At 36.4% G+C, this 25571-nt stretch overlaps 1 protein-coding gene across 1 annotated transcript; it reads left to right on the top strand.

The window, feature by feature from the left end:
* Positions 1-9625: 9625 nt before the first annotated feature.
* Positions 9626-25528, top strand: LOC137017247 (Fc receptor-like protein 5). The gene is made up of 9 exons (XM_067381289.1): positions 9626-9656; positions 12131-12166; positions 14737-14865; positions 15696-15702; positions 15817-15974; positions 16947-17228; positions 22543-22785; positions 25116-25217; positions 25512-25528. The coding sequence occupies exons 1-9, from the start codon at positions 9626-9628 to the stop codon at positions 25526-25528; spliced, it is 1005 nt and encodes a 334-aa protein (XP_067237390.1).
* Positions 25529-25571: the final 43 nt, after the last annotated feature.

Raw genomic sequence — 25571 nt, 5'->3', positions numbered from 1 at the left:
TCCAGGTCCAGTTTCCTCTTCACAGTCCCTCCATCCTCCTCCTCGACTTTTTGTGTTCTGGTTTATGTTCAATTTTCATGTTCGGTTAGGAGTCTAGAGTCGTCCTTAGATGGAGAAATGTCACATCTGTTTTGGGTTTTGTTTCATCTTCATCTTTCCTTTGTTTCCTGGTTTTGTCATGTGATTCTCTAGTCTCATGTGTCATGTTCTGATTGGTTCCCTTGTTTCATGTGTCACGTTCTTTGGTTCATTGTGTTCAGGTGTTTCATGTTAGTCATTAGTTCATGTGTATATATAGCCCTCATGTTTCCACTGTTTCTTTTGTCTAGCTTTGTTCATGTAACCCGCTGTTGGTGAATTCTGTTGTGGTTCATGTTCAAATCATTGTTCTGTTTTCTTGTATTGATTTCACTTTTTGTTTTGTAATAAACTGCAATAGGGTTCCTCTTTAGGAAACATCAGGTAAAAAATGCTAAATAAAATAAAAACATGCAAAAAAATTTGAGGATGACTTGCGATAGCGCACTAAAATTTGACAAGCAGATAAATGAAATTGAGTGAGTTTTTTTCAAATTGAGGATGATCTCTAAGATTAAGCCTTTTTTATCCCAGAAAGATTTGGAAAAAGTTATTCATGCATTTAGCGTCTCAAGATCACATTACTGCAATTCCCTATATTAAGGTGCTCAAAATAAAGTCTTAGACAGACTGCAGATGGTCCAAAATGCGGCTGCAAGAATGCTCACAGGCACTGGTGAATTAGATCATATTACCCCGGTGTTAAAATCATTGCATTGCTGCCTGTTTCTTTTAGGATTCATTTTAAAATTGTATTTTTTGCATTTAAATCTCTTCATGGCTCCATCTCATATTGCTGATCTAATTCAGGAACAAAAGCCAGTAAGATCCCTACGATCTCATTCACAGAAACGTCTTGTTGTTTCCCGGTCTAAGATGAAATCCAGAGAGGTTTGCAGTCGCTGCCCCTAAATTATGGAACAGCCTGCCGTTATATATTAGGGACATACCGATGCTCGGTCAGTTTAAAAGCCACTTCAAAACATATATATATATATATTTTTTTTTTTTATGATAGCGTTCGATCATAGATAAGTGAGGAGGTTGCTAGTATCATATGCCTCTTCTGATCCTAGTTAAGATGTATTTTGACTGTCTATTTAAGGTTTCTTTTTATATTACTTATATAATTATATGGAAGTGTTCCTTTTTTTAAAAGTTGTCTTCTTCTTGTGTTACTGTTTGTACAGCACTATGATCAACGTTATTGTTTTATTAAGTGCTTTATAAATAAATTTGAATTTGAATCTTCATCTTGTCTCCAGTGACTCATTACAGTCAGAGCTGTGTCTGTCAGTGTTTAAAACAGGAACTGATGTGGTTTCAAAGAAGGGCAAGTCTGTCAGATCAGTTGAGAAGAAAATGTTGAAACCCAGTGGTTGAAGTTTCTGAGACCTCAGACAGTGAAAACTTCTGTGTCTGTATGAAGCCAACTCAAAGCCAAAGGAAGTGTGGGTAAAATGTGTATTGTGCATTTTCTGGCCCACCGAGCCTGAACCACATTCATTTGACTGACAATATTCACACACAGACACACAAACATGACTGTTTTCTTGTTAGACTTGCATGATCTTTCCACAGTTACACTGGAGTGGAGTATATATTAAGCATAAATACTGTTAATGAAGTTTTCTTATAGAATAATTTACACACAAATCCTGCAGAGTATTGAATGGGTGCCTTTTGTAGTAAAGAAATGTGTGAACTTTGCATAAAAGTTTGAGCAATCTGAATGAAAACTTCAGTGAGTTACAGCTGCTGAACCAAAAGTTGTTTCAACCCTTTGCAGGGGCGCAGATAGGAATTTGTAACTGGGGGGGACCAAGCTGTCAGCAAATGATTTAAACTCAATTAGTTATTTGGCGTAATTTGGGCTTTAACTTGTGCTCAACATTCGGCAGACATTTTTATCCAAAGCGACTTACATTGCATTCAAGATACACATTTTACATTTTGTCAATTCTTGCTTTCCCTGGGAATCGAAACTATGACCTTGGCGTTGCAAGCGCCATGCTCTACTGTTTGAGCTATAGGAAAGCTAAACACTCTTTGTCCCTGGGTGGGCACGATCCACCAACCTTTCGATTAACAGCCGAAGTTATAATTTCATAATTTTTCTATACCTCCTATAGAATTTCACAACAATGTGAAATACAACATATTCCTGAGAATGAATGGCTAAAACTACTATTTCAAATGTCTAAGAATAACTAAACATTTGAAATTTAAGTGTTAATTACAAGTTTGTTGCAATTTACAGAAATATCTTTCAAACGATTTTTTTTTCATCCTAGCCCATAATTTAAGAATCTATATCCTCCGTTGCTCCATACAAAAAAAAAAAAAAAAGATTTCCTGCTATAAGAGGATGTCAAAAGTCTATGTAGGCCTTTATTTGTTGTTTGCATAAACCTTGCACCACACACATTTACTTATAATTATTTTTATAGTGGCTTGCATGACAGTGAACTCAAATTATACAGTACAATGGGTTAAATGGTCAGATAAAACATTTCCATTATGTTTGGCTAATTGACTACCATTCATATAACCACAGTTTTACCACAAATACCATGGTTAAACTCGGTTAGAGTAGCAAAACCATGGTTAATTTGTGGTTACCATGGTTTAACTATGGTTTAACTACATGGTTTAACTACATTTCTTTGGTTTTATTTGTAGTAAAACCATGGTTCATTTTCGTAAGGGCATTGTTGTTAAACTAGCTATTCTCCTTCAAAAAAATCTAACCTGCCACATATGGGAAAGTCAACAGGCACAGGATACTTACATTGTTTGTTTTTTTAAAAAAAACGAGGTGATTGTTTTTTGTCTCTTCATTCCGAAATCACCGACTCAGTCGGTGTCAGCTCAGTCATAGTATATGATCACTATGGTTACCGCTCTAAGTCCTACAGGCACGATTGAGGCAGCTACCAGCTCCTCATAGGACCCCGCGTTGCCAAGTCCGCGGTTTTCCATATGGGTTTTCCCGCAGAATTGGGCTACTTCATCACTATTTCCGCGGGCTGTTTTTCATGTCGCGGGTTGAAGCAACACCAAATGTGATTTTTACCGGGGAAGCAGTCCCCCTGAAACGCGATTGGGCTTGTTTTGAGTAGCAATTGGGTGGGTTTTGTTGTAACCTGGCAACCCTCCGGCGTCACTCAGGAGTCGTAGCAACCCAAGCACGCGCGCGCGCGCGCACACACACACACACACACACACACACAGAGCGTAAACGTCAGGTATCGTGTGTTTATTGACAGCAGAACAGCGTGTAGTGAGAACGTGACTACAAAGTAATAGTGACCGGTGTAGATTATTATTGTGTGTCACCTTGCTCTGCCCCGTTCGTAGGGGGGGACGGATCGGGTCACTATGAATCTGGGGGGACATGTCCCCCCCGTCCCCAGTGTCATCTGCGCGCCTGACCCTTTGGTGTGTAGTGGTGGTTTAAAATGAGGAGACAAAATCCTCAATTTTTTAATATAAAATGTAAATGTGTACATTATTATTAATTTTTCCTGGTTAAATAAACATTACACAAATAGAGACCAAATACAATTCTATTTTTGCAATAACTAGACTTATGTAATGTTCTATTGGTAACACTTTATAATAATGGTCCATCATATGCAGGAATTAATGCAGGACTAATAAGTAGTACTACATTAACCCTTCAGCTACTACTATTAACTAATGTAGAAACAAGCTTAACTAATCAGTAAGTAATATCAAATTTAGGACTAAGATAGTTCCTTATTAGCTAATCTATAATTAGAGAATGAGATTGGCATCATTAAGAACTAATAGGTAACTATGACAAATTATAAAGAATTACTAATTAATTACTAATCACAACATTAAAGTGTCTGAGATGTGAGCAATTGTCTTTTTTTACTCTCAACGTGGTCATAAAATGCATCATTAATCACTCAAGTGTTACCTAGTCACTATGCAGGAACTACTAGTGATCAGGACCATTATTTTAAAGTGAAAAAGATGTTTTTTTCACTTTAAAATAATGGTCCTGATCACTAGGAGTTCCTGCATAGGGACTAGGTAAAAATTAAGTAATTTATTGATGCATTTTATGACTATATTCAGAGTAAAAATGATGACTGATTACATCTCAGACACACAATAATGTTCTTTACGATTTTCCGTTAGTTAATAGTTATTAATGATGGTAATCTCAATAGGTAATTATAGATTAGCTAATAAGGAACTATCTTCTAAATTTGATATTACTTACTGATTAGTTAAGTTTGTTTCTATATTAGTTAATAGTAGTAGCTGAAGTGTTAATGTAGATCTACTCATTAGTCCTTACTTATTAATGGCGGACCATTATACTAAAGTGTTTTTATTAAAACCAAGTATAAATTTCATCAAGATAGTTTAAGTATTTTTACATTTATTCCAAAATAATAACTAAAAGCAGTAACAATTTAAACTATATATTATTTGTGAGCTAATGTTCCACTTTTCTTTTTAATAGTCAACTTCAGCTGTTATCGAGCTTGTATGGTCACAGACACAAAGATGTACCTTTTATTTCCCCAAGCTGATTGCTCTCTAAAACCCCACAGCCATCATGTTTTCAGAAAATTTCAAGTTTTAATTTGATGTGACACAAAGCAGTGAAACGTTTTAATTATTTTTCCTATTAATGCCATCAATATTATTGTTTGGCTTGAAGCAGTGCCGCACAGACCGATCAGTGTTTGACGTCGAAGTACAGCAAGAGCGATTCAAAAGCATAAGGAGTCGTCTCTCTGATCACTCTGTGTAATGTGTACTTTGATTTAGGCTGATGAAAATGCGCACGAAAACAATCACGCTAACCAATCATGACCAGTCGATCTCATCCAATCAAAGCGTGATGGAGGCACTGTCTCCTCTCATGTGACTTCCCTTCATTCATTCTCAATTACCCCCCACAGGGTGCACAGCAAACAAGCTAAATAAAACTTCACTTTCAAATGAAAATTAGCTCAAGCTTTACTCACCTTCAAGTCATCTTAGGTGTATATGACTTTCTTCTGTCTGACAAACACTCTCTGAGATATAATAAATATCCCAACGCATCAAGCTTCATAATGGCAGTGAACAGGACCCACAAGTATGAGCTGAAGAAAGTGCTTCCATCTACTTCCATCCATCATAAACGTACTCCACACGACTCCGAGGGGATAACAAAGGCCTTCTGAATCTAACTGATGCATTTGTGTAAAAAAAAAAAAATCCATATTTAACAAGTGTAAGACTGATGCCAGAGTGCCTGGACCAAAAGGGCTACTCTTTGAGAAAACAAAGAAAATTACCATTTGAACTCTCTCTTGGAAAATAGCATCCCCACCCGAGACGCAGTCACACTGAGTCAATCACACCTCAGCATCTGCCTTAATCTACAGTTCACTCCCTTCACCCTCTCCCCCCATCTCTTCTCTCTGCATACAGAGATGACCTAGAATTCACCCAAAATCTATCTGGTTTAATGTGAACAATCATCAAAGAATGCTATACAATGTTTGGTATCTTTGAAATGTCTCAGTGCAACTGGTACAACGGTCTCGTCTACATAAAGGTAAACCAAAGGTATTAAAGGTTTTAAGAGTTTTAGAGATACTTTGGTTGCAATCATGGGTGTGTCCCTTTCCCAAGGTTTTGATCTCCAAATTACCTCCTGTTCCACAGCAAGGTGCGAACCCCTGAGGTCTGTGACCCTAGTCAATGCAAATTCTGATTGTAAGTTCATGCCCCACATTGGGGGATGTTTTGTCTTGTCTGAGTATTTAAAGAAATGTTGCAAAAGGCTCGGCGCGCTTCTGTATTCAGACGAGCCCTCATTGCTGGGTGTCCCAGGTATTGATCACCTTTGCATTGATTATGTAATTGGCATGATACATTTACCTGACTAATAAATTGTCACATTTGATTTATTCTGACTTACTCTGAAATTATTGACTTCAGTAGATTACGATGTATCCATTGTTACCGCAAATCTGCGTCAGGTTAGTAACGGACTAAAGTCCAGTTTTGAGTGGAGCATAGGGCACACTAACTGTGATTTTAGAGCTCCGACTAACGCTTGGCATTAGTTCAAGTGTACTTAGTCTGTAAAGGCTAAAAAGGGAATTTCTGTTTAGGCAACAAATGTTGATCGACCAACCTAAATAGGGTGAGCCTTACCTCTGTTTATTGTAACGTTACTCTAGCTAAGTGTACATGGTAAAACCATAGCATAACCAAACCAAAGCTATTATAAGAGAAGTAATATTGGTCGACTTCCCTGTAAATAGTGGTTATGACCTCTGACTAGAGTTAGTGTTACTTTAATTCAAGTGTATACAGATCTAAGGGGACTACACAAATACTTTTAGACAGAGCAAGCATGAAAGCAGCCTTCTAAATAGTATAGTCAATTACCTCTGTCTAATGACCAAGACTGGCGAGTTTGTGATCGTGGGCCCGCATAATTAATGAATGGCCAGTGCGGGGACCCTGTGCGACTCTGAGAACCGAATGAACGAGAACAATAAGAGTAAAGAGTTAAATAGAGTATTCAAATGTAAAGCTAAATTATTATACAAATGACCAATAATCAATTGACATTTTAAACTAAATTCGAGGTCATGATAACATGGAGTCAGATAAGAGATTATTTGGAATTAAACTACTTTGCCACGCTGAAAAGACGGAACGCGCAAGAAACCTTCCCCGCCCGGTGGGAAACCGCCATTGGGCTGATTGGGCGGGCCTTACACAAGTTATGAAGTAAAATATCTAGTTTCCTCCGGACCACCTTCTGTATTCAAGTTACAAAGATAGTGTCAGCTGGCGTCGCTTCAGTTACACTTTTTCTGTAAGCCGAATAGGGCAGACGTAGGATGTAGCGTAAGCTTTGTGAACTGCAAGAGTTTTACACATTCTTCTTAAGTTGAATATGGAAGACGGTCTGGTGGAAGCTAGATATTTTATTTCATAACTTGTTAACAAATTACTGCATTTTCTCTTGGCTTTTCTTGACAAATGTGCTTTAAATATTTTATCAAAAATGGATTTGTTTTATTTTCAATAAAACATCTAAACCTCTGATAATCCTCAGTGAGAACTTCTTTAGACGACTGACGGGAAGTCAAAATAATTAGTAATACCTGAAGCTGTTAATGCAGTTTGTGCACTTGTTTAATCATCCTCTGCTGAGATCTTAAGAGATTTAATGCATTTTATCTTCAGTCTGTTGTAGTTCTTGTGTTTTTATTTTTTCTGTTCTTGTTGTTTATCTTTCCTTCAGTGATTCTGTTTGTTAACAGCAGGTGTTCATCAGTGTCTGAATTCACTCTGTCAAGTGGACTATATCAGTAAAGTAGTGTAGGGAATAGTGAATGAGGGTATAGGGTGTGATTTGAAACAGCCTCTGAGTGTCGATTCTGAACACTGATAATTCAAGTCAAGTCACCTTTATTTATAAAGATGAATGTTACGATCCCAATCTGACCTCTGACCTGAAATGTCTGTCAGTTTGTGGTTTTTATAACAGTTTGTTACAAAGGAAGCCATTAAGATGATCAGGTGATATAGGAAAAAAGATTAACTAATCTCATCACTGACCAAAAGAGCGTCACGGTTCATGGGTTCACTTACTCGCCCTCGTGTGGTTGTGGTGTGTGTTGCACTGAGTGAGTGATTGTGTGGGCGTCACCCACCTGTTTGATTGTGATGTGCTGCCAGCCGTGTCTTGTTCTGTGTTTGCTATATCTCGTGCTTGTCTTCATGGTGTCTTTGTCAGTTCGTTGCAGGCTGTCCCGGTGTTGTGCTTCTGTGTTTCACCTCCTGATTTCCTGGAGTTCTGGACTGTCGTCTTGTGCCCGCGTCTGGATTGGATTATTCCTTGGTTTCTGATACCCGTTGCAGCCCTGCGCCACCCTGTTCATCTGCCTCTGCACGCCATTTCTTCAGCACGTCTCTTTCACTGCAACGACTGCCCATTTGGAGTGAAGTTATTGTACAGCGTCTTCTGTCAATAAATATTGTTTTACTGGCACTTGGATCCTCTGTCGGTGTTCATTTCCTGACAAAGAGGTTGTTTGTTGTTAATACATTTTCCCCTTCTTGCCATAGATCAGACTTTCTTAATTTTGATTTTTAAAAGCATTTTGGGGAAATTTCTTTAGAAATTCATATGCTGATTCATGATGTCTGTGTGCGTGTAAACAAGTTTCTCACAATGTATTAAAAATGTAATTTGGTACAATTTCCCCATAATGCTTTTAAAAATATAAATGTATTATTAACAAATAACCTCTTTTGGTCAAGATTTGATCAAGATTAGTCAATTGTTTTTATTTTATGATGACACAATCTATATTTATATAAATAGCATATCACAATGTATTACAAATGTAATTTGGCAAACACCATCACAAAAACCACAAACTGACATAAAAAAACAAAGTGTCAAACTGCCGAACTAAATGAAACACTGATCACCAAAATGGCAACCAAACATTTTCAATAAAACATTGACTAAACCTCTATTCATTCTCAAACAGAACTGTAGATGACAGTCGGTCTGGTTTGTAATAAGAGAGATTTAATGTATTGTCAGTTGATTTGATCTAGGCTGTAGCTGGAAGTCAGTTGTGTTTCTCTTTCCTCCAGTGATTCTGCTCACTATCATCAGGGTTCTTCAATAATAATCAATCATCACACAATCAATCAATCAATCAATCAATCAATCAATCAATCAATCAATCAATCAATCAATCAATCAATCAATCAATCAATCAATCAATCAATCAATCAATCAATCAATCACCTAATTATCTCTAACACTGTTTCGTTGTTACTTTTAAAACCCTGCTGGTGGTTCCCAAATGAACACTGAACGGTGTTAAATTAACACAGAGGTATTTACTGTGCAGTATCTGAATTTATATTACATTATACATTACATTTATATTAAGAGGAACAGACATAAAATTCATTACATCTTGGTGTTTGAATATTAAACTGTTCACAGGTACAAATATATCAGCGTCAAATTCAACACCCTTATTGTCAGAGGCCTGAAAGAATCGATATAGAGTTGAGCTTATAGTTGTGGTTTGGTTTGTTCTCTTTCAGCTCAGTGGCATTAACCAGTGTGGAGGAACAGCAGTCATTCTCCAGTTTCTGCTTCTTCACTTATAAAGTTATAAGTACAGCTAAGACCATTATTACAATACAGATACAAGTAGTTTCCTTTTCCTTCTCCATTGAACACAAAAGAATATCAATTCTCAAAATAGCAAACTGCTGCTCTTCAGTTTGATACTGAATGAGTCCTGACAACATTTCACTATAAACTTTTGTGACATTTTTTGAAAACATGTTACAAGATTATCAACATTATCAGAAGGTTTTCTGTAACACATGAGGTTCATTTGTATGTCTTTAATCTGTCATTATGTTCCTAAAGATCTGACTGTAGGTATCAGGAAGTCTTGAGGCTTTAACTCAGTCTGTGTCTTTAACCGTCTGTCATTATTCAGTCAGTATGGAGCTCAGTCAACTTCCTCTTGTGCTCTGTGAGTATTATTTTCACTGGATGTTAACTGATCGTATTATGAATAGGATTGAACAGGTTCAAGAGATTAATTAGTGTTCTTGGATTATTTTCTTCTTTTCATGCTGCTCTCAGTGTTTCAGATCCAGCTCTAGTTCATGATAAATGAGTAAAAGATGATCTTGAGAGAGGAAGTGTGCAGTTAGAGCTGTTTGTGAAAGAGAAATGAACTCTGTTGTGTTTGAGTCAGTCTGTTTGTTCAGTCACTCAGTTTTGTGCTTTCTAATATTGTTTGTTGAATCAGTTCTGTTGGTTTGTTTTGTTCAGTTTTCTGTCCATGAAGTAGAAATTCACTAGTTTGTCTTCAGTAGATGTTCACTAGTGCAGTTAGTAAGAGTTTATCTTTAATCAGTCTTTAGATCAGACTGTTGGCTTCAAGTTTCTTAATCAATTTCAGGTTCTCTCTGCTGTGATGATAAAATAAACATTTCTGTGTTGTGAAGCTGAGGAACATGTGAATGATGGTGTTTCACAAGCAAAGGACGAATATTCATTTATAAAATGCCTAAAGTATAATAAAAGTTGATCAGCTCCATGTTCAAAAATTGTTAGATTTCAGTATTTGGCTGATCTGTCGTTTGGGTGGCTTGTTAATGTATTTGATTTCTCTATATAAAATGAGTAAGCTTGACCAGAGATCTTGTGAGGAGGAGAATTTACATGCAGTTTAGCACCGATCTTTAGCAGTGATGTTAGTCTGTCCCCGGCTAACAGATTTTTGTTATGAGAACTGTGACGAGCAGGGCGGGCGAGAGCCGTGAGGGAACGGCGCGAGTCGCACCAGCCTTGATTCTCTTATGGAGGAGCTCTGGAAGCATAAAAGGAGGAGTGGCGACCCTGAAGGATGAGAGAGGACCAGGCCTGGACTTTATTTTATGTTTTGTTATGTTTGTGTGGCCGGCAGACGTCCATGAGGGTCTGCCAGCATTACTTTCATTTTGTTCTTTGTTTGTTTATTTAATATTAAAGTTTGTTTGAATGTTCGCCGGTTCCCGCCTCCTCCTTCCTGTATCAACAAACTTTAATATAAAATAAACAAAGAACAAAACGAAAGTAATGCAAGTAATGCCACACAAACATAACAAAACATAAAATAAAGTCCAGGCCTGGTCCTCTCGTCTTTCACTGTCGTCATTCCTCCTTGTATGCTTCCAGAGCTCCTCCGTGAGAGACTCGCGTCACCGGCCTCGCTCCGTTCCCTCACGGCTCTCGCCCGCCCTGCTCAACACAAGAACTTTCTCCAAATATTCAATGATTGTTCTGGGAAAGTAAAAAATTTCCACTTTTCTTGGCATTAGAGGAATGAATTTGAAAAGGTATGATGTTCCTCAAACGTTCTTTCAACTTAATTTTGATGAACAATTCAACATACTAGGAACGTTGATTTGAAACTTTCCAATAACATAAAAATGTCCAGTTTCCTTAATGTTAGTAGAACGTTATTTAAAGGTTAGTATGATGTTCCTGAAACATTGGCTGTGTCCGAAAACTGAGGTAGCTGACTTGCTGTCTCGCTGCCTTATCATGCAATAACTTGTAAGGCATTGTTTGTGCATGAAGGCACCTCATGAAACGGATTTCAGACAGACTTCTGAGGCAGCATAAGAGTTTAATGATCTACAGCAATATACCGCAAGCTTTGGTGAGAACTAAACAAATATTTAATTACTACAGTAGTAATTTATCACTAGAAATGACATCAAAAGTGGAAAATGTTGGTCAAAAATGTACATTTACTCACAAACTGGCCAGCAAATGCAACTTTCGAACGCCATCTTTATTTTTCCAGCTCAACTGTTACAGAAAGGAAAGCACAGGATTGTGGGATATCAAAGGCAGTTAAGGATACATCTATGCTGTCTTCAGAAATCAGTCAGATGAAGGTATCTCAGGAGACAGGAAGTGAAGCTAACATTGAATTTGGACGTGCCTTGATGCCTTCCCAACCTGAAATGTGTCCTCTGAAGGCAGCATTTCCAGTTTTCGGACGCAGCCATTCTTTAAATCATTCATAAGACCACAAACTACAACTTTCTTCAGCGACAGCCTTAGATGAAATCAACTGAAGATAAAAGACATTAAATCTTTCAAGATCTCAGCAGAGGATTAAACAACTCCACAGACAGCATCACCAGGTTTAGATGTTGATGTTTGGTTGAAAATGTTTAGTTTGAAGTCACCATCATGATGATCAGCGTTTGCTTTATTTGAGTTCTTGACTTTTGTTAAGTTGCCTCTTTTCAGCAATTGCAGTTGTTTTCAGAAAACATTTCTGCATTGATAAAGCAGATCAACATATCTGTTTTAAAGGTCAAATGACTAACTTCAAACTAAACAATTAAACCTGTTAATTCCTGCTGTAGATGTCTGACAGAGAAAATACAAATACAAATAATCTTTTAAGACTTTTTTTTTTTTTTTACTTTGTATTTTTAGTGCTGATTTCAAACATCTACTCTGGACACACTGAAGGTGAGTGAATTTGATTCATAAATTTGATCACAAATGTGTCATTGTGTTACAAACCAGGCACCGAATTCACAAAACATTCTGAAGAAGAAAATTATTCTTCACTGTTATTTTCTTATAATTTTCTAACTTAAGAAAAAAAAGATAAGAATATTTGTATTCCCAAAAACGTTTAATGTTACTTTTAATGTTAAACTTAAGAAAGTTCTTATCTTGTTTCTTAAGACAAAATTTAAGAAGAATGAAGGAATGAGACATTTATTTAGCACTTTCCACTGTACATCCAAAGCTCTTTCCAATCATATCAGGGAGTTTCTCCTCCTCCAGCACCAGAGTTCATCATCCACATGAATGATGTGACGACAGCCACAGAATAACAGCACCAGTGGTAGGGGTGCAACGGTTCACAAAATTCATGGTTCAGTTCGATAAGACACAGTGGTTCACGGCTCGGTATGATTTTGATACAGCAGAAATAAAGAAATGCCAGAGAAATTTCCTTGACTTTTACCATTTTCTAAATTTATTAAAGCTAACATCATAAAGTATGATCTTTTTTTACTTTGAACAATTATGGAGCTATACTTGACCCATCTTCTGGGGTGTCTTCTTAGCAGCATATAAAACAAAAACCACTCCTTATAAAAAAATGAAATGTAATATTGTAGTAGTTGTAAACAAATACAAAGAAAAGAACAATTTAGTTTTAGGGAAATACAGTCCAATGCCCTGATCAATTTTATCTCTGCCATTTTGGCACCAGACTTGGTGCTTGGCTCATGGGTCATGAACAGCATGGAGAGGCCTCGGTACACATAAGGGTTGTCACAGTTTTCCAGGGTTTCAAAACTGTGATGACATTCTCAGCCAGTCTCGCGTCGTTTTCAGACACACGTCTTTAATATTTTTCTTCACAGCTTTGTATGTCATTGCAGAACACACTGAAGCCTGCTGCTCAAGATATCTTTCAATCATAGCTTGACATCCATCTAGTTGGTAAATCTTGGATGAGTTTGTGAAAAGGAAGCTGCAGCAACTCCTGTTTTGTCTTCAACACATGGGCCGTTGTTGTACAAAGCACCCTTTTTTGGCCCAAGTCCAGCAGCTCCAACAGCATTAACTATATTCCAGTAGTCACAGGAATCGTTACATTAGCTCGCTCCCACTTCCACACTTCCACCAACCCTTTGGTCAAATCCTCACTCATGTGACTCTCAAAAGGGCGTGTCTGAAGAACATGGCTTTTCATCTCCCACTCAGCAGTAAGATAATGTGCCGTTACTGTCAGGTAGCTTTGTGTAGCCCTCGACGTCCAGCCGTCTGTTGTCAGAGCAATCGCTGGTGCTTTGGTCAATTGGCTCTCTATGTGGGCTTTTGTTTTTTGTAAAAATCAGGAATTACGGTCTGGCTGAAATGGGCTTGTGAAGGAACAGTGTAACGGGGCTCAATTACATTAAGAACGTTCTTAAAACCTGCGTTTTCCTCTACAGAGTAAGATCTCATATCCGCAGCTGTAAATGCATCAATCGCTGCGTCTTTTGCCCTGTTCAAATGAGTTGTAAATGCTTGAATAAATGCAGCAGGGATAGCTTGTAGTGTGTGTGTTTCTCCTTGTTTTCGTCTAGTTCCAGTTATTGACACACAGGGATGATTTCGGTGTAAATAAGGTGACATGTTTGAAGCATTCCTGCTGGTGTGACCTATTGTCATGTAGCAGATGTGACATAGCGTTGTTTTTTATCCACCATTCTCGTGCCATCACCCTCATAACTTACAGGGAACCCAAAGTGAAAACGCCAGACCTGTTGGTTATTGAAGGATCTTATATTTCTGGTCTGGTAATCGCATAGGATTAGTCCAATGAATTGTTTGGTTTGTAATGTGTACCGAACCGAAAGCCTCATACTGAACAGTTCAATGTGAATATGTTTATCGTTACACCTCTAACCAGTGGTTCACCACACACCAGCTGTAGGTGTAGAGGAGAGAGAGAATTCATAATTCTGGAAATAATGTTCTTAAAATTCATCGTAAATAACTTCTTAAAGTTAGGATAACCTCCAACCTGTCTTAAATTCCCAAAGGAACATTCTTACAAACTTCTTGGAAATATTTCTTAAAACGATTTTCATGAATCCAGCCCCAGCAGTGTAAATGAGTGTCATGATTATAAATACAGCTTTTTAAACAAGTTATATAATGATTCATGTGTTGTGAACTAAAACCACACAGACAGTTCTGAGGTGTGACAAAAAACACCAAAAACATTCACTCACAAAAATGATCATATAAATATTGCATGGCCAAAATTTGTTATGAAGAATATAAAAAATTAAGCATCTTTTGACATTTCCTTTGTCTTGAATATCAGTAACTCTACAGACACCACCTAGTGCTTTAAAATACAACAACAATGTTCAACACTTTGGTATCTGATACTGTGTGTCTCTTTGACTGCTGGTGTAGATGAAGGTGGTGTGAAACCCTGCTTTGAGCTCAGAGCTACTAAACTAAAGGATGTGGTTTGAACCACACATAGGGTGATCTTTGCACCTTTCATTTCTCTATTTCAGATGAAGTCCAGTTAAGTGTTTCTCCTCAGAAGTGGTTGACTGAAGGAGATCCAGTGACTCTGATCTGTGAGGTTAACAGCTCCTCTACAGGCTGGACATTCAGCTGGTTCACTGTAACTAACTCATCAGGTCAGTGATGTGCTTCATGTTGTATCATCTGAATTGGATGATTTTATTCAAGTCTGAAATATTAATATTTCTGTCAGGACCACTATCATCAAATATTATTGATAGAGTTTGTATTGGTGGTATGATTCTGTTCTGGTCATGAACTCTCTGCACATCCATGCATGGATAAGAGCAGGAAGAGCAGCAATAACCCCCCTATGAGGTAAACAGAACAGAACCAACATATGCAGATATAATTAATGTCAATAATTTAACACATATTTCAAGAATGCTGAGTCTTGATACAAGGGAATCATAAGGCCAATCCTGACTGACGAGAGGAGGAGCTGGGGATGGAGGAGGGTAATTAGCTCCTGAGAACTGCAATAGCTGCTGCTGATAATGCTGAAGAGCTTATATATGATATGCTGTGATAGGTGTCGTATTCGTATAGGTAGATGTGAGTCACCTGGGAGTCAGCTGATGCGAGTTTGACTGACGTGACCTGCCAGAACTAAAGTTACGCTTGATTTCTGAATCCAAACAACAGAGACGGGGCATGTAGACTTGTATTGTTCCCAGGTGCAAGAATTCAGAGAGTGAATGTTTAGCAGGAGTGAGTTACAATCAGTGATAATAAACCTCTGTTGATCCGACTGTCCATGAGTGAGGATACAAAAATACAGAAGTGTACTCTATAGTTTTCACAAATATAATCTATAGTTTTCACAAATATAATCTATAGTTTTCACAAAAGCCCTGAAGATGTCAGAAGTCTCATTTGTAAAATGCCTCATCTGGTGGACTTTTGCTGACAAATAAATATGAATAACTCTGTCCAGGAAACACAGATAATGAGTAAACACTGTTCATTTACATTTACTACCAACATTATAACAATTCAAAGTGGGTTTAAATCAGTGAAGTTCCACTTTAAAGTGAAATCTACACCTTCTCTTATTTTACAGGGAGCAGAAATTATCATCCGCTCTCAGACAGCAGCAGAGGAGCTGGAGGAAATTACACTGTCAGTTCTGCTACTGTAAATCACACTGGAGTTTATGTGTGTAAAGCAGAAAAACCAGCCTATAAAACATTGTACAGCAACAAACAACTACTGTGGGTCACTGGTGAGTTGATGCAGATTTAAACAATTGATTAAACTTTAGTAAAGAAACTTTGGAATTAGAATACTGATCCTTCATTAATGAATATTTACTCAGGAACAAATGAGTAATGCATTATTAACACTCTAGTAACTACTATTAACTAACAAGAAACTGATTAATGAATTAGTAAGTAATAGTGATCAGTTATCAGTTATTAGATAATCAATAACTACTATTTTTTTATAAGAACTACTATATACAGGCTCATAATTAATGTGAATAATGCATAATGTATAATTAATTCTAAAGTGAAGATCACTAGTAATGACTGAAGTATTACCAAATCCTTTAGAAGGAATTACTAGTTATTTGGATCAGTATTTTAAAGTGAGAAACATGAAAACTGTCTAGTAACCAAAACTCTGGAATATTTTACCTGTTTTATTATAACTGTCTCTACACTACATGAGTTTAAAACAAAACTCAAAACCCATCTTCTTTCTTCTTTCTCTTCGCTTTTAATTGTTGTTGATGTGTGCTGTGTCTGGTTTGTTTTGTGCTGTAATTTATGTGGTTCATGGTGTTAGTGTGTTATACTGTACAGCACCTTGCTCAACAATTGTTGTTTTTGTTGGTGCTATATAAATAAAGTTGAGTTGAGTTGAATAGTAACTAGTCATAGTAATCTTTTGAGGTTTTTGTACATTTTTGTAAATAATTCCTTCTGATTTATTTGGTAACACTTAAATACTAGTGGGTTACCATGAACTTCGCTTTAGAATACTGATCCAAATAATTAATAATTCCTTTAGAAGGAAATGTAACATGTGAGAAATTACTAGTGGGTCACCATGATTTTAACTTTAGAATTCTGATACAAATAAGTAGTAGTTGCTTTAGAGTTATGTATTATTAATGCATTACTCATTTGTCCCTGTGTAATTATTCATTAATTTCAAATCTGAAAAATTACAGCTGTAATTGTCTTGTCAGGTGTTTCTCCTCCAGTGTCTCTGATCATCAGTCCCAGCAGAACTCAACACTTCACATCTGACTCTCTCTCTCTGAGCTGTGAGGACCAGAGTAACTCCGATGGATGGACAGTCAGAAGATACACAGACAGTCAGGGGCTGGAAGATTGTTCATCAATACTCTCAGGATCACAAACAGGATCTACATGTACAATCAGCTCCACCAGCACATCACACACTGGAGTGTACTGGTGTCAGTCTGAATCTGGAGAGAAATCTCATCCTGTTAATATCACTGTACACTGTGAGTCTGTGTTTCTGTATTTGTTCATTTCACTGGCAGTTTACAGTCAATGCATGAAGCAGGTTGATTTAAAGGGCACATATAATGCAAAATTCACTTTGAACATAAAAGTTTGTCGGCGGTGTGTGTACACAACCAACCTATAATCATAAAGATCCACCCACACTATTTTTTTTAATTTCCATAAATCATAAGCAGTGTCTCAGAACAGCCATTTGCAGATTTTGTTCAAAGTTACATCACTTTGCACGACTGCTGACAGACTCTGGTGTATTAGCATAGACCCGCCTGAGCAAGTTTTACCCAGTCCGGCATTTTCTCTAAACCGGAGCAGCTGTAGTGACAAGAATGTCTCATAAGAGTTTGAGGTGTTTTGTTGTCAGATGAAAAGGCTGATATATGCCTCTGCACTGTGGGCTATGTGTCGGTTTTCATTTATACTTCTGCGTTGTTGTCTTTGTCGATGTGCAAACATGCAGACCACTAATAGGCAGTGTCTGCGGTCATGTTGAGTATCAAGGCAAAAGTCGAAGAAGAAGCAGCTTGTCATGAACATTGTCAGAGAAGCTTCAGCAGTGATGGTGGCAAATAAGCACCATTCCTATGAAAGTTGAAAATGCTCGCTCTTCTCCGATTGCTCTTCTGCTACATTGTTACATTTTTGAAGAGGTGCATGTCAGGCTACATGTGCTACACACAGCCTACACCATAGATACAGTGTGCACTCATTGCAGGAGTTTAAATCAGCCTTAAGGGTGAGCATAACAGTCTCCATGTACTCCTGATATCAGAGCACTGAAGACACAGTGGACAGGGTTCGCTACAACAGGCTTATATTAGTAGTGGATAAAAGCAAGATGGCAACATAATTTATAACCACAATGTAAGGCTTGATTTTCCTCCTAAACGAAAACTGAGATCAAGCATCCTGCAATAAAGCAATAAAACTCGCCTAGAGAACAAGATCTCAAAGAAATAGCAATTGACAACGCCTTGCCCTAACCCAAAAAAGACAATGCCTCCCCCTCCACACATACACACACACACACACACACACACACACACACACACACACACACACACACACACACACACACACACACACACACACACACACACCCTCCTTCCTTTCCCTTGACTCAAGTCACTGAAAATTCTTCAAGACATATAATGTAACTTGTGTATTTATTGTTTTTCCCTTTTTATGTTTGGTATCATTTTAAATGTCTCAGTGCGGTTGGTAAAATGGTCTCAATTTCACAGCAGTCACTAGAATTATGAAGAAGATGGAAAATTAAGGAAAATTCTGTCCTCTTTTTGGGTGGTGTCTCTTCTCCTCTCCCCCAAAACAGGTGTTGGTGTAATAAGCATTTACGATACTTTTGTTCTGGTCCTGGTATAAAAGGTAAAGAGCAAAGCAGTCATGTGGGATCATCTGCAGCCAGAGGCCCCCAGAGAGGTGGGTGAATGTCTTTAGACATTCATGCATCACTGTGTGTATATGCATTTCAACTATGTATTTATTATTTCTGAATTGGCTTCTAATTATCCAACTGTAATGTAATTGATATATTTTTACTTGACAAATAAAAGGTTATATTTAGTTGATTCTGTATTATTCTTAATTCATTATTTCTAGTAGATTAAAGCGAAGGTATTACCTCAAATCTGTGTTCAGGATTGTTCATACGAAAGGTTTAATAGATGGAGCATGGGGCACGTCAATTAAGTCCATTTCGATTTCTGACAATCGCTGCCTTAAATAAGTTGCAGTTTTCGTAAATATATAAAAACTATGCTTTTTGTTACGAGTAAGCAGAGCGTGACCGACTTAAAGGTAGATACTTACCCTGCATCCAGTGTTTAAGGTCAGAACTGACGAGTTTGTGTCCGGGAAGAGCAAGTTGGCCAAAGTGACTCTTCTAAAGCAATACCGGGACTGCAGTGAATGAAATAATTGAAACTATAAGGTAATCAGAATAATCAAAAATCTAAATTAAGGCATAACTAATGATTAATTTCTAATTTGAAACACAACCTAAGAATAAGAATCATTTGAAACTGGAGTCAGATTAAACGAGAGAAATTAAGTGAACTTAATAGAGATGCTGAAAAGGCATACATGCATTAACCTTTGACCGGGCGTGTCAGATTCCGTTTTTGGGCCGATGGGGGGTTCCTTACAACAATTAAACTAAACTATACCTGTTCAATCGCCATGCAGCATATATTCTCTGGCTCTGTAGGCATTATTGTCTGAATCCGGTTCAGGCTGAACAGTTACTGACAGTTTCTGACATTATTAATGTGTCCATTAAACTCATGAAGCTCCTCCCTCTTAGACCGGGTGCAGCAGCTCATTTGCATTTAAAGGGACACACACTAAAACGGCATGTTTTTGCTTATACCCAAAAAGTGGCAATTTTAACATGTTATAAAAATGATCTGTGCGGCATTTTGAGCTAAAACTTCACATACACAATCGGGGGTCCATAAGAGACTTATTTTACATCTTGTAAAAAGGGGCATAATAGGTACCCTTTCACAAGAACAGAAAGCATCAATGGGCAAAAAACAAAAACAACAGAAACTTAATGCACAAGTAAAAAAAAGGTTTTGTCAGAAAATCTAGAAATATATGTTTTATGTTACCATAATGCTAGTATAATTTTACTCTTTATGCAATCAGCACGTGTTTTCTGTGTTTCTGTAGCTGATGTAGCTGCTGTAATTCTGAAGAGTCCTGTTCATCCTGTGACTGAAGGAGATACTCTGACTCTACGCTGTTTAGATCAGTTTTCCACCCCATCAATCCTCAGAGCTGATTTCTATAAAAATGAATCACTCATCCAGAATCAAACTACAGAGATGATCATCTCTAATGTCTCAAAGTCACATGAGGGTTTCTACTACTGCAAACACCCAGAGATTGGAGAGTCGCTCAAGAGCTGGATCTCAGTCAGAGGTGAGAGTCAATGAAACTGTGAGTGATTTATGTCTTCATATGTCCTCGTTCAGATATAGTTCATGATAAAGTGCAGTGATGAAGTTACACTGACAGTATCAGGTGAGTTTGATCATCTCTTCATAAACACACACAAGTTTATCATGTTATTAATGAGAGATTTGCTTCTTCACATTAAGATACTTTTTTTTTTTTTTTTTTACCAAAATTATCTCGCATGATCTTCAAACCAAGTCTCAAATTTGGCTGGATTTTTTCACTTCCATTACCAAATAACACCCATGATGTATCTTGATGATTTTTATTATTGAATTTTATTTTATTTTTAATATTTATTTATTTATTTATGTATTGCATTTAACATCTTTGAATACATCTCGTTACCAAATAGACACTATGTTTATAAGTTGCATATTTCAATATCTGCATTCTTTCCAAAAAAAAAAAAAAAAAAAAAAAAACTTTACGTGACCTGGCGACACACTCACAGTAATTTTCAGGATTGACTACGGCATATAAATGCGAGTGAATCCCCCTAATTCTTTGATGATTGACAGCCTGGAAACCATATCGAGTGTTTGGTATCTGTTATTGTGAGTTATTGTATAATATTATAGTAACAAAACACTCATTATTTTCAGCAATTTAATTAAACATAGTCAATGGAGGCATCTTGTTTATGCTGCTTATACAGTGCGCTCTTTCTGTGTTGCCATGATCACTAATTATAAGCATTTTTTGGGGGGCTTGTTGTTGTTTAAATCTCATAAAGCAAACAGGTTATTATTTTCATTATTTTCATTATTAGCATTTGTTGTTTTTTTTACAGTGTACTTACAGTTTGTGTGGTCCTTGCTGATTTCAGAACAGTTGATTCCTGATCTTTGAGCAAAATTTTTTGCGCAAAGCCAGTGTCAAATTTCAACTTGTTCTCAAAACAGTAGCTGGTCAAATATACAGAACAAGTCAAGTCAAGTCACCTTTATTTATATAGCGCTTTTTACAATACAGATTGTGTCAAAGCAGCTTTACAGTGATAACTGGTTCATAATTTTGGCTGCACGGCAGCTCTTAAAGAAAATGGTGTCAGTGCAGGCAGATCAAAGCACTGTTGAATATCAAATGTCAAGTCAAATGTCAAGTTTGAACAAACATGCAAGTCAGCACTGAAGTGACTATACGTTCATTAAAAATAAACTGAATAAATTTTTCTCTGACACTGGGATCCTTTGGCAGCTCATGCAAAAATTATGTTTTCCACAGCAGGAACAGCACAACATCTGTGTGGCATCGCAATCTCGTTATTATCACAATCTTACCATAAACAGCTTTAGATCCACTCACTGCTCATGGACATTCACTTGCACATCAGTGGGTGGGGACAATGATGCAATGATGTAAAAGTAGGCATCATTGTCTTGCTCCAGAGGCAGTCGTATGCAAATGATTGTGCCCCTGTGATGTCAACTGGTATATAGAGGTTCAACTAGTGTTTTCAGTAGTGTTGTAGTCAGGACCACCTAAACTGAGATCTAGTCGAGACCAAGACTACTGTGTGTCAAGATCAAGACAAGAACAAGACCAGACTAGCACTCCTCAAATTCATCTGAAAGATCCACATTTACTGCCTTATTATTATTATTATTTTTTTTTTTTTTATCAATAATTACATTAGAATAATAAAACACTATAGAGCTGTTACTAATCAATTGAAACAACAAAATGAATCTTTACACTGCAGAGGTAACAGAAGTTGCATCTGAATTGGTAAAATTACAGATGCATAAATAGTGTTGAGGTTAATGTTTTAAAAATAAAATTTTGTGAACATTTGTATAAAACAATATCATGGTTGCCTCTTTCTTGTGATATTCCTTAATTATAAGGAATTCATTGTTATAATATCAAGATCAAGATCACAAGTACTTTTTGCAATCATATCTTGAATTTTGTGGGCAATTGTATTAATTTTGGTGACATTTTTGATACAAACCCTTCTGACCCGGCACAACAGTAACAAAATAAATGAAATTAGAAATAAGTTATTGATTACATTCAAAGCAGGAAGTTTTACATCTAATCAAATTAACAATGTTAACAAAGAAATCAGTTTTCAGTGAAAGACAGGAACACACATTCAGTTCTGTTACTGAGTCTGATGCAGGTAAATACTCCTGTAATGGATCAGAGACTGAAGGATCACACAGATCACACATCAGTGATGAAGTTACACTGACAGTATCAGGGACTTTGAAAGTAAACTTTCTTATTTTTTTTAGTTTAAAATAAGTATTCTAATAGCACAATTGAATAAACTTCTTTTTCATACTTTTTCCTGTGTTTCTGCAGCTGATGTGATTCTGGAGAGTCCTGTTCATCCTGTGACTGAAGGAGATAATCTGACTCTACGCTGTTTAAATAAGTTTCCAACCCCATCAATCCTCAGAGCTGATTTCTATAAAGATGAATCACTCATCCAGAATCAAACTACAGAGATGATCATCTCTACTGTCTCAAAGTCACATGAGGGTTTCTACTACTGCAAACACCCAGAGAGAGGAGAGTCGCTCAAGAGCTGGATCTCAGTCAGAGGTGAGAGTAAGAACTATAAACACAGTCGAAATGTTCCTGTACAGTTTACAGCATTAATCTAAATGTAAAAAATACTTGTATTTCTGTATCCCCAGCATCAGGATCTGATGGTCTCAATCCTGTGATAATTGGAGTGACTGCAGGACTGACAGTTGTATTTTTAATCATTGTCTTCTTGGTCCTGCTGCGGCGCTTCAGAAACAACAAAGGTTCATCATCTCATATTAAAATTCAGTGACACATTTTCATACACTAGCTTTGTTTCCAAACCTTTTGAGCTGCCGTCTTATATCAGTCTAAGCTGGCTTTTTGGACTTAGCTGTTCTCCCAACCTAAAGCTGGTTTGTTCGCTGGTTGTTTTTGGGCAGTTTTCAGCTGGTCAGGCCGAGAGGCCATCTTAAATTGTTACTTCAGTTCTGTAAAATATTGATAAAATATTTATGTCATCTACAACCCCATCACCAGGAAAGTTGGGAGATTTTATTAAATGCAATAAAATCAAGAATTTGAGGTTTGTTAATTCTCTTGAACCTTTTTTTAACTGACAAAAGTACAAAGAAAAGATTTTCAGTGTGTTCAGTGGCCAACTTAATTGTATTTTGTAAATATATACATGCAGTTAATTAACAGTACTCAGTACTTAATTAAGTAGATACAATGTAATTATGGCACTGTAAAAAAAAGTGTAACCTAACTTTTTTACTTATCGTTTTACATCGATTTATTTATTATTGTATTTGACAACTTGACAAATGTAGTTTTTTGATTTACTAAAGTAAAGTGATCTTACTTTTTTAAGTTTTCCACTCATGATCATGTTCAATTAACCTAATTTGATTTATTTTCTTAGTTGACCCAAATAAATTATTATTTTATTTCAATTGCATTAAAAAAAATAAAAAAATAAAATAAAAAATATTTCAAATGTTTCAGCCATGTTTCGGCTTTTCTTTTTTATTCACAAAGTGTGTCTAAATGCTCAGTTTAAAATTGCTGCACAAAAGATGTTTCTAATATTCTCAGTTTGTGTCAGTGTTAATGCAGTAATGCACTTTCTCTCACAGCTAAAGTTGTTTACCTAAAATAAATTATTTTAATAGTTCAGTGGGACTTCAACATTTCTATGGTCAAACATTGAATGTTGTAAAACAAGACAACTTCAGCTAATCTCCAAAAAAAAAAAAAAAAAAAAAAATCATCAATATAATGGTGACTTCAAAAAAATTTCAATAAAAAGATCCAACATTAATTAGAGCTAAACCTCTGTTAATTCTCAGAAACATCTTATGAAAGAAACAGTGGCAAACTGGTCTGTAATAAGTGAAGATGTTAAAGCTGTTTTTGGAGTTGTTTAATCATCCTCTGCTCAGATCTTGAGAAATATAATCGATTTGATTTGCAGTTGATATTTCAGTGGCTGAAATCAGATCAGTTATTATTCGCAGTAGAAAATGTATTTAAATGGTAATAAAGTTCTCAACTGAAACATGGCTGAAACATTGGAAATAAAATAATTATTTACAATTGACATAAAAGAACAATTTATATAAAATAATTATGAATTAATAAAATAAGCCACATTAGGTTACACGAACATGGACTTCAGTATTAAAACTTAAATAAGTCAGTGGAAATCAGTACCTCAAAAGTTAAGTTGAGTGAACAAGTAAGTTCACCTTACCTTCATAAAGTTAATCCAAACTAAACTTTATACAGTAAGTTCAAACAACATTATATTTGTCGAGTGAATCAATTTTCAGATTTTTTTTTTTTTTTACAATGTATGTATAGTAGATGGTGAAAGACCTAAATACTTTGAAATCTTGCATTAAAAAGTGTGATTATTGATTTGTCTCATGAAATTTGGCACAAAGTGGTGAGCCATGACCCATCTTTGGTGAATGCTCCTTTTATACCCAAACACGACACCCTCTTCTATTACCAGTTCACCTGCTTATTGTGGGCTGTTTCAAAACCGTTTAATTTGGATATTCTATGACCTTTTCACTATTATTTTGCCTTTGTCCCAACTTCTCTGGAAATGCGGTTATATATTGAAATTATTGAAACTCATCTAAACAGTGTTAACCATCTTGTCCACTAGTTATTTGATATAGTGCATATGTACTGTAAGCACTCCAGATTAGTCTTTTATCAGGTTTAATTTGCTGACTGAATACAGCAGGCAGTGAGGCAGATTAATGTAAACAGAATGTGATAGATAAATACAGACATGTCATTAAACTGTTTGTCATTCTCAAGCATAAATACATGAATGAGATGAAAAGTCTGTTTTCCTCAAAGCATTGACACAGTTTGTGTTTGACTAGGCGTGAGATCTGAGTCTCCCTCTGCTGTCCGTCAACAGCAGAACATCAGTCAGACATCAGAGCAGAACCAGAGTGAAGCCGGATACAACACACCGCTGTCTGGTCAGACTTTATTCATTACCATTAATAATACCCATAAATCTTTTTTTAGTTTAGGAATAACTCTTAACTAACAGGACAGATATCAGCTAAATGATATTTCATTCTTTCAAAGTTTAACAAGATAATTGTCTATATATTTCAGCTAGATGTCATTGGGCTTTATTTGATCAAAAATTAAACTTTATTTGTCAACATGAAACCAATATTTTTCCGTGGGATTGAATTTATAAGATGGATGACACAAAGCTTTTAAAAATATAATTGGAAATTAATTCATGTATTAATTTATTACAGGAACTGCACATGTTTAGGCCTATGATTCAGTTGATGCAACTATATTAATAAATTATTTTA

This window comes from Chanodichthys erythropterus, chromosome 3, assembly GCF_024489055.1.
Source record: "Chanodichthys erythropterus isolate Z2021 chromosome 3, ASM2448905v1, whole genome shotgun sequence".
Classification (NCBI taxonomy): Eukaryota; Metazoa; Chordata; class Actinopteri; order Cypriniformes; family Xenocyprididae; genus Chanodichthys; species Chanodichthys erythropterus.
This window is presented reverse-complemented; position numbering and strand designations above follow the sequence as displayed.

Coding starts and splice junctions, on each gene's coding strand:
- LOC137017247 (XM_067381289.1), top strand. CDS start 9,626: ATGGAGCTCAGTCAACTTCCTCTTGTGCTCT. Junction 17,229..22,542: donor TGTTAATATCACTGTACACT/GTGAGTCTGTGT, acceptor GTGTTTCTGCAG/CTGATGTGATTCTGGAGAGT. Junction 22,786..25,115: donor GAGCTGGATCTCAGTCAGAG/GTGAGAGTAAGA, acceptor GTGTTTGACTAG/GCGTGAGATCTGAGTCTCCC.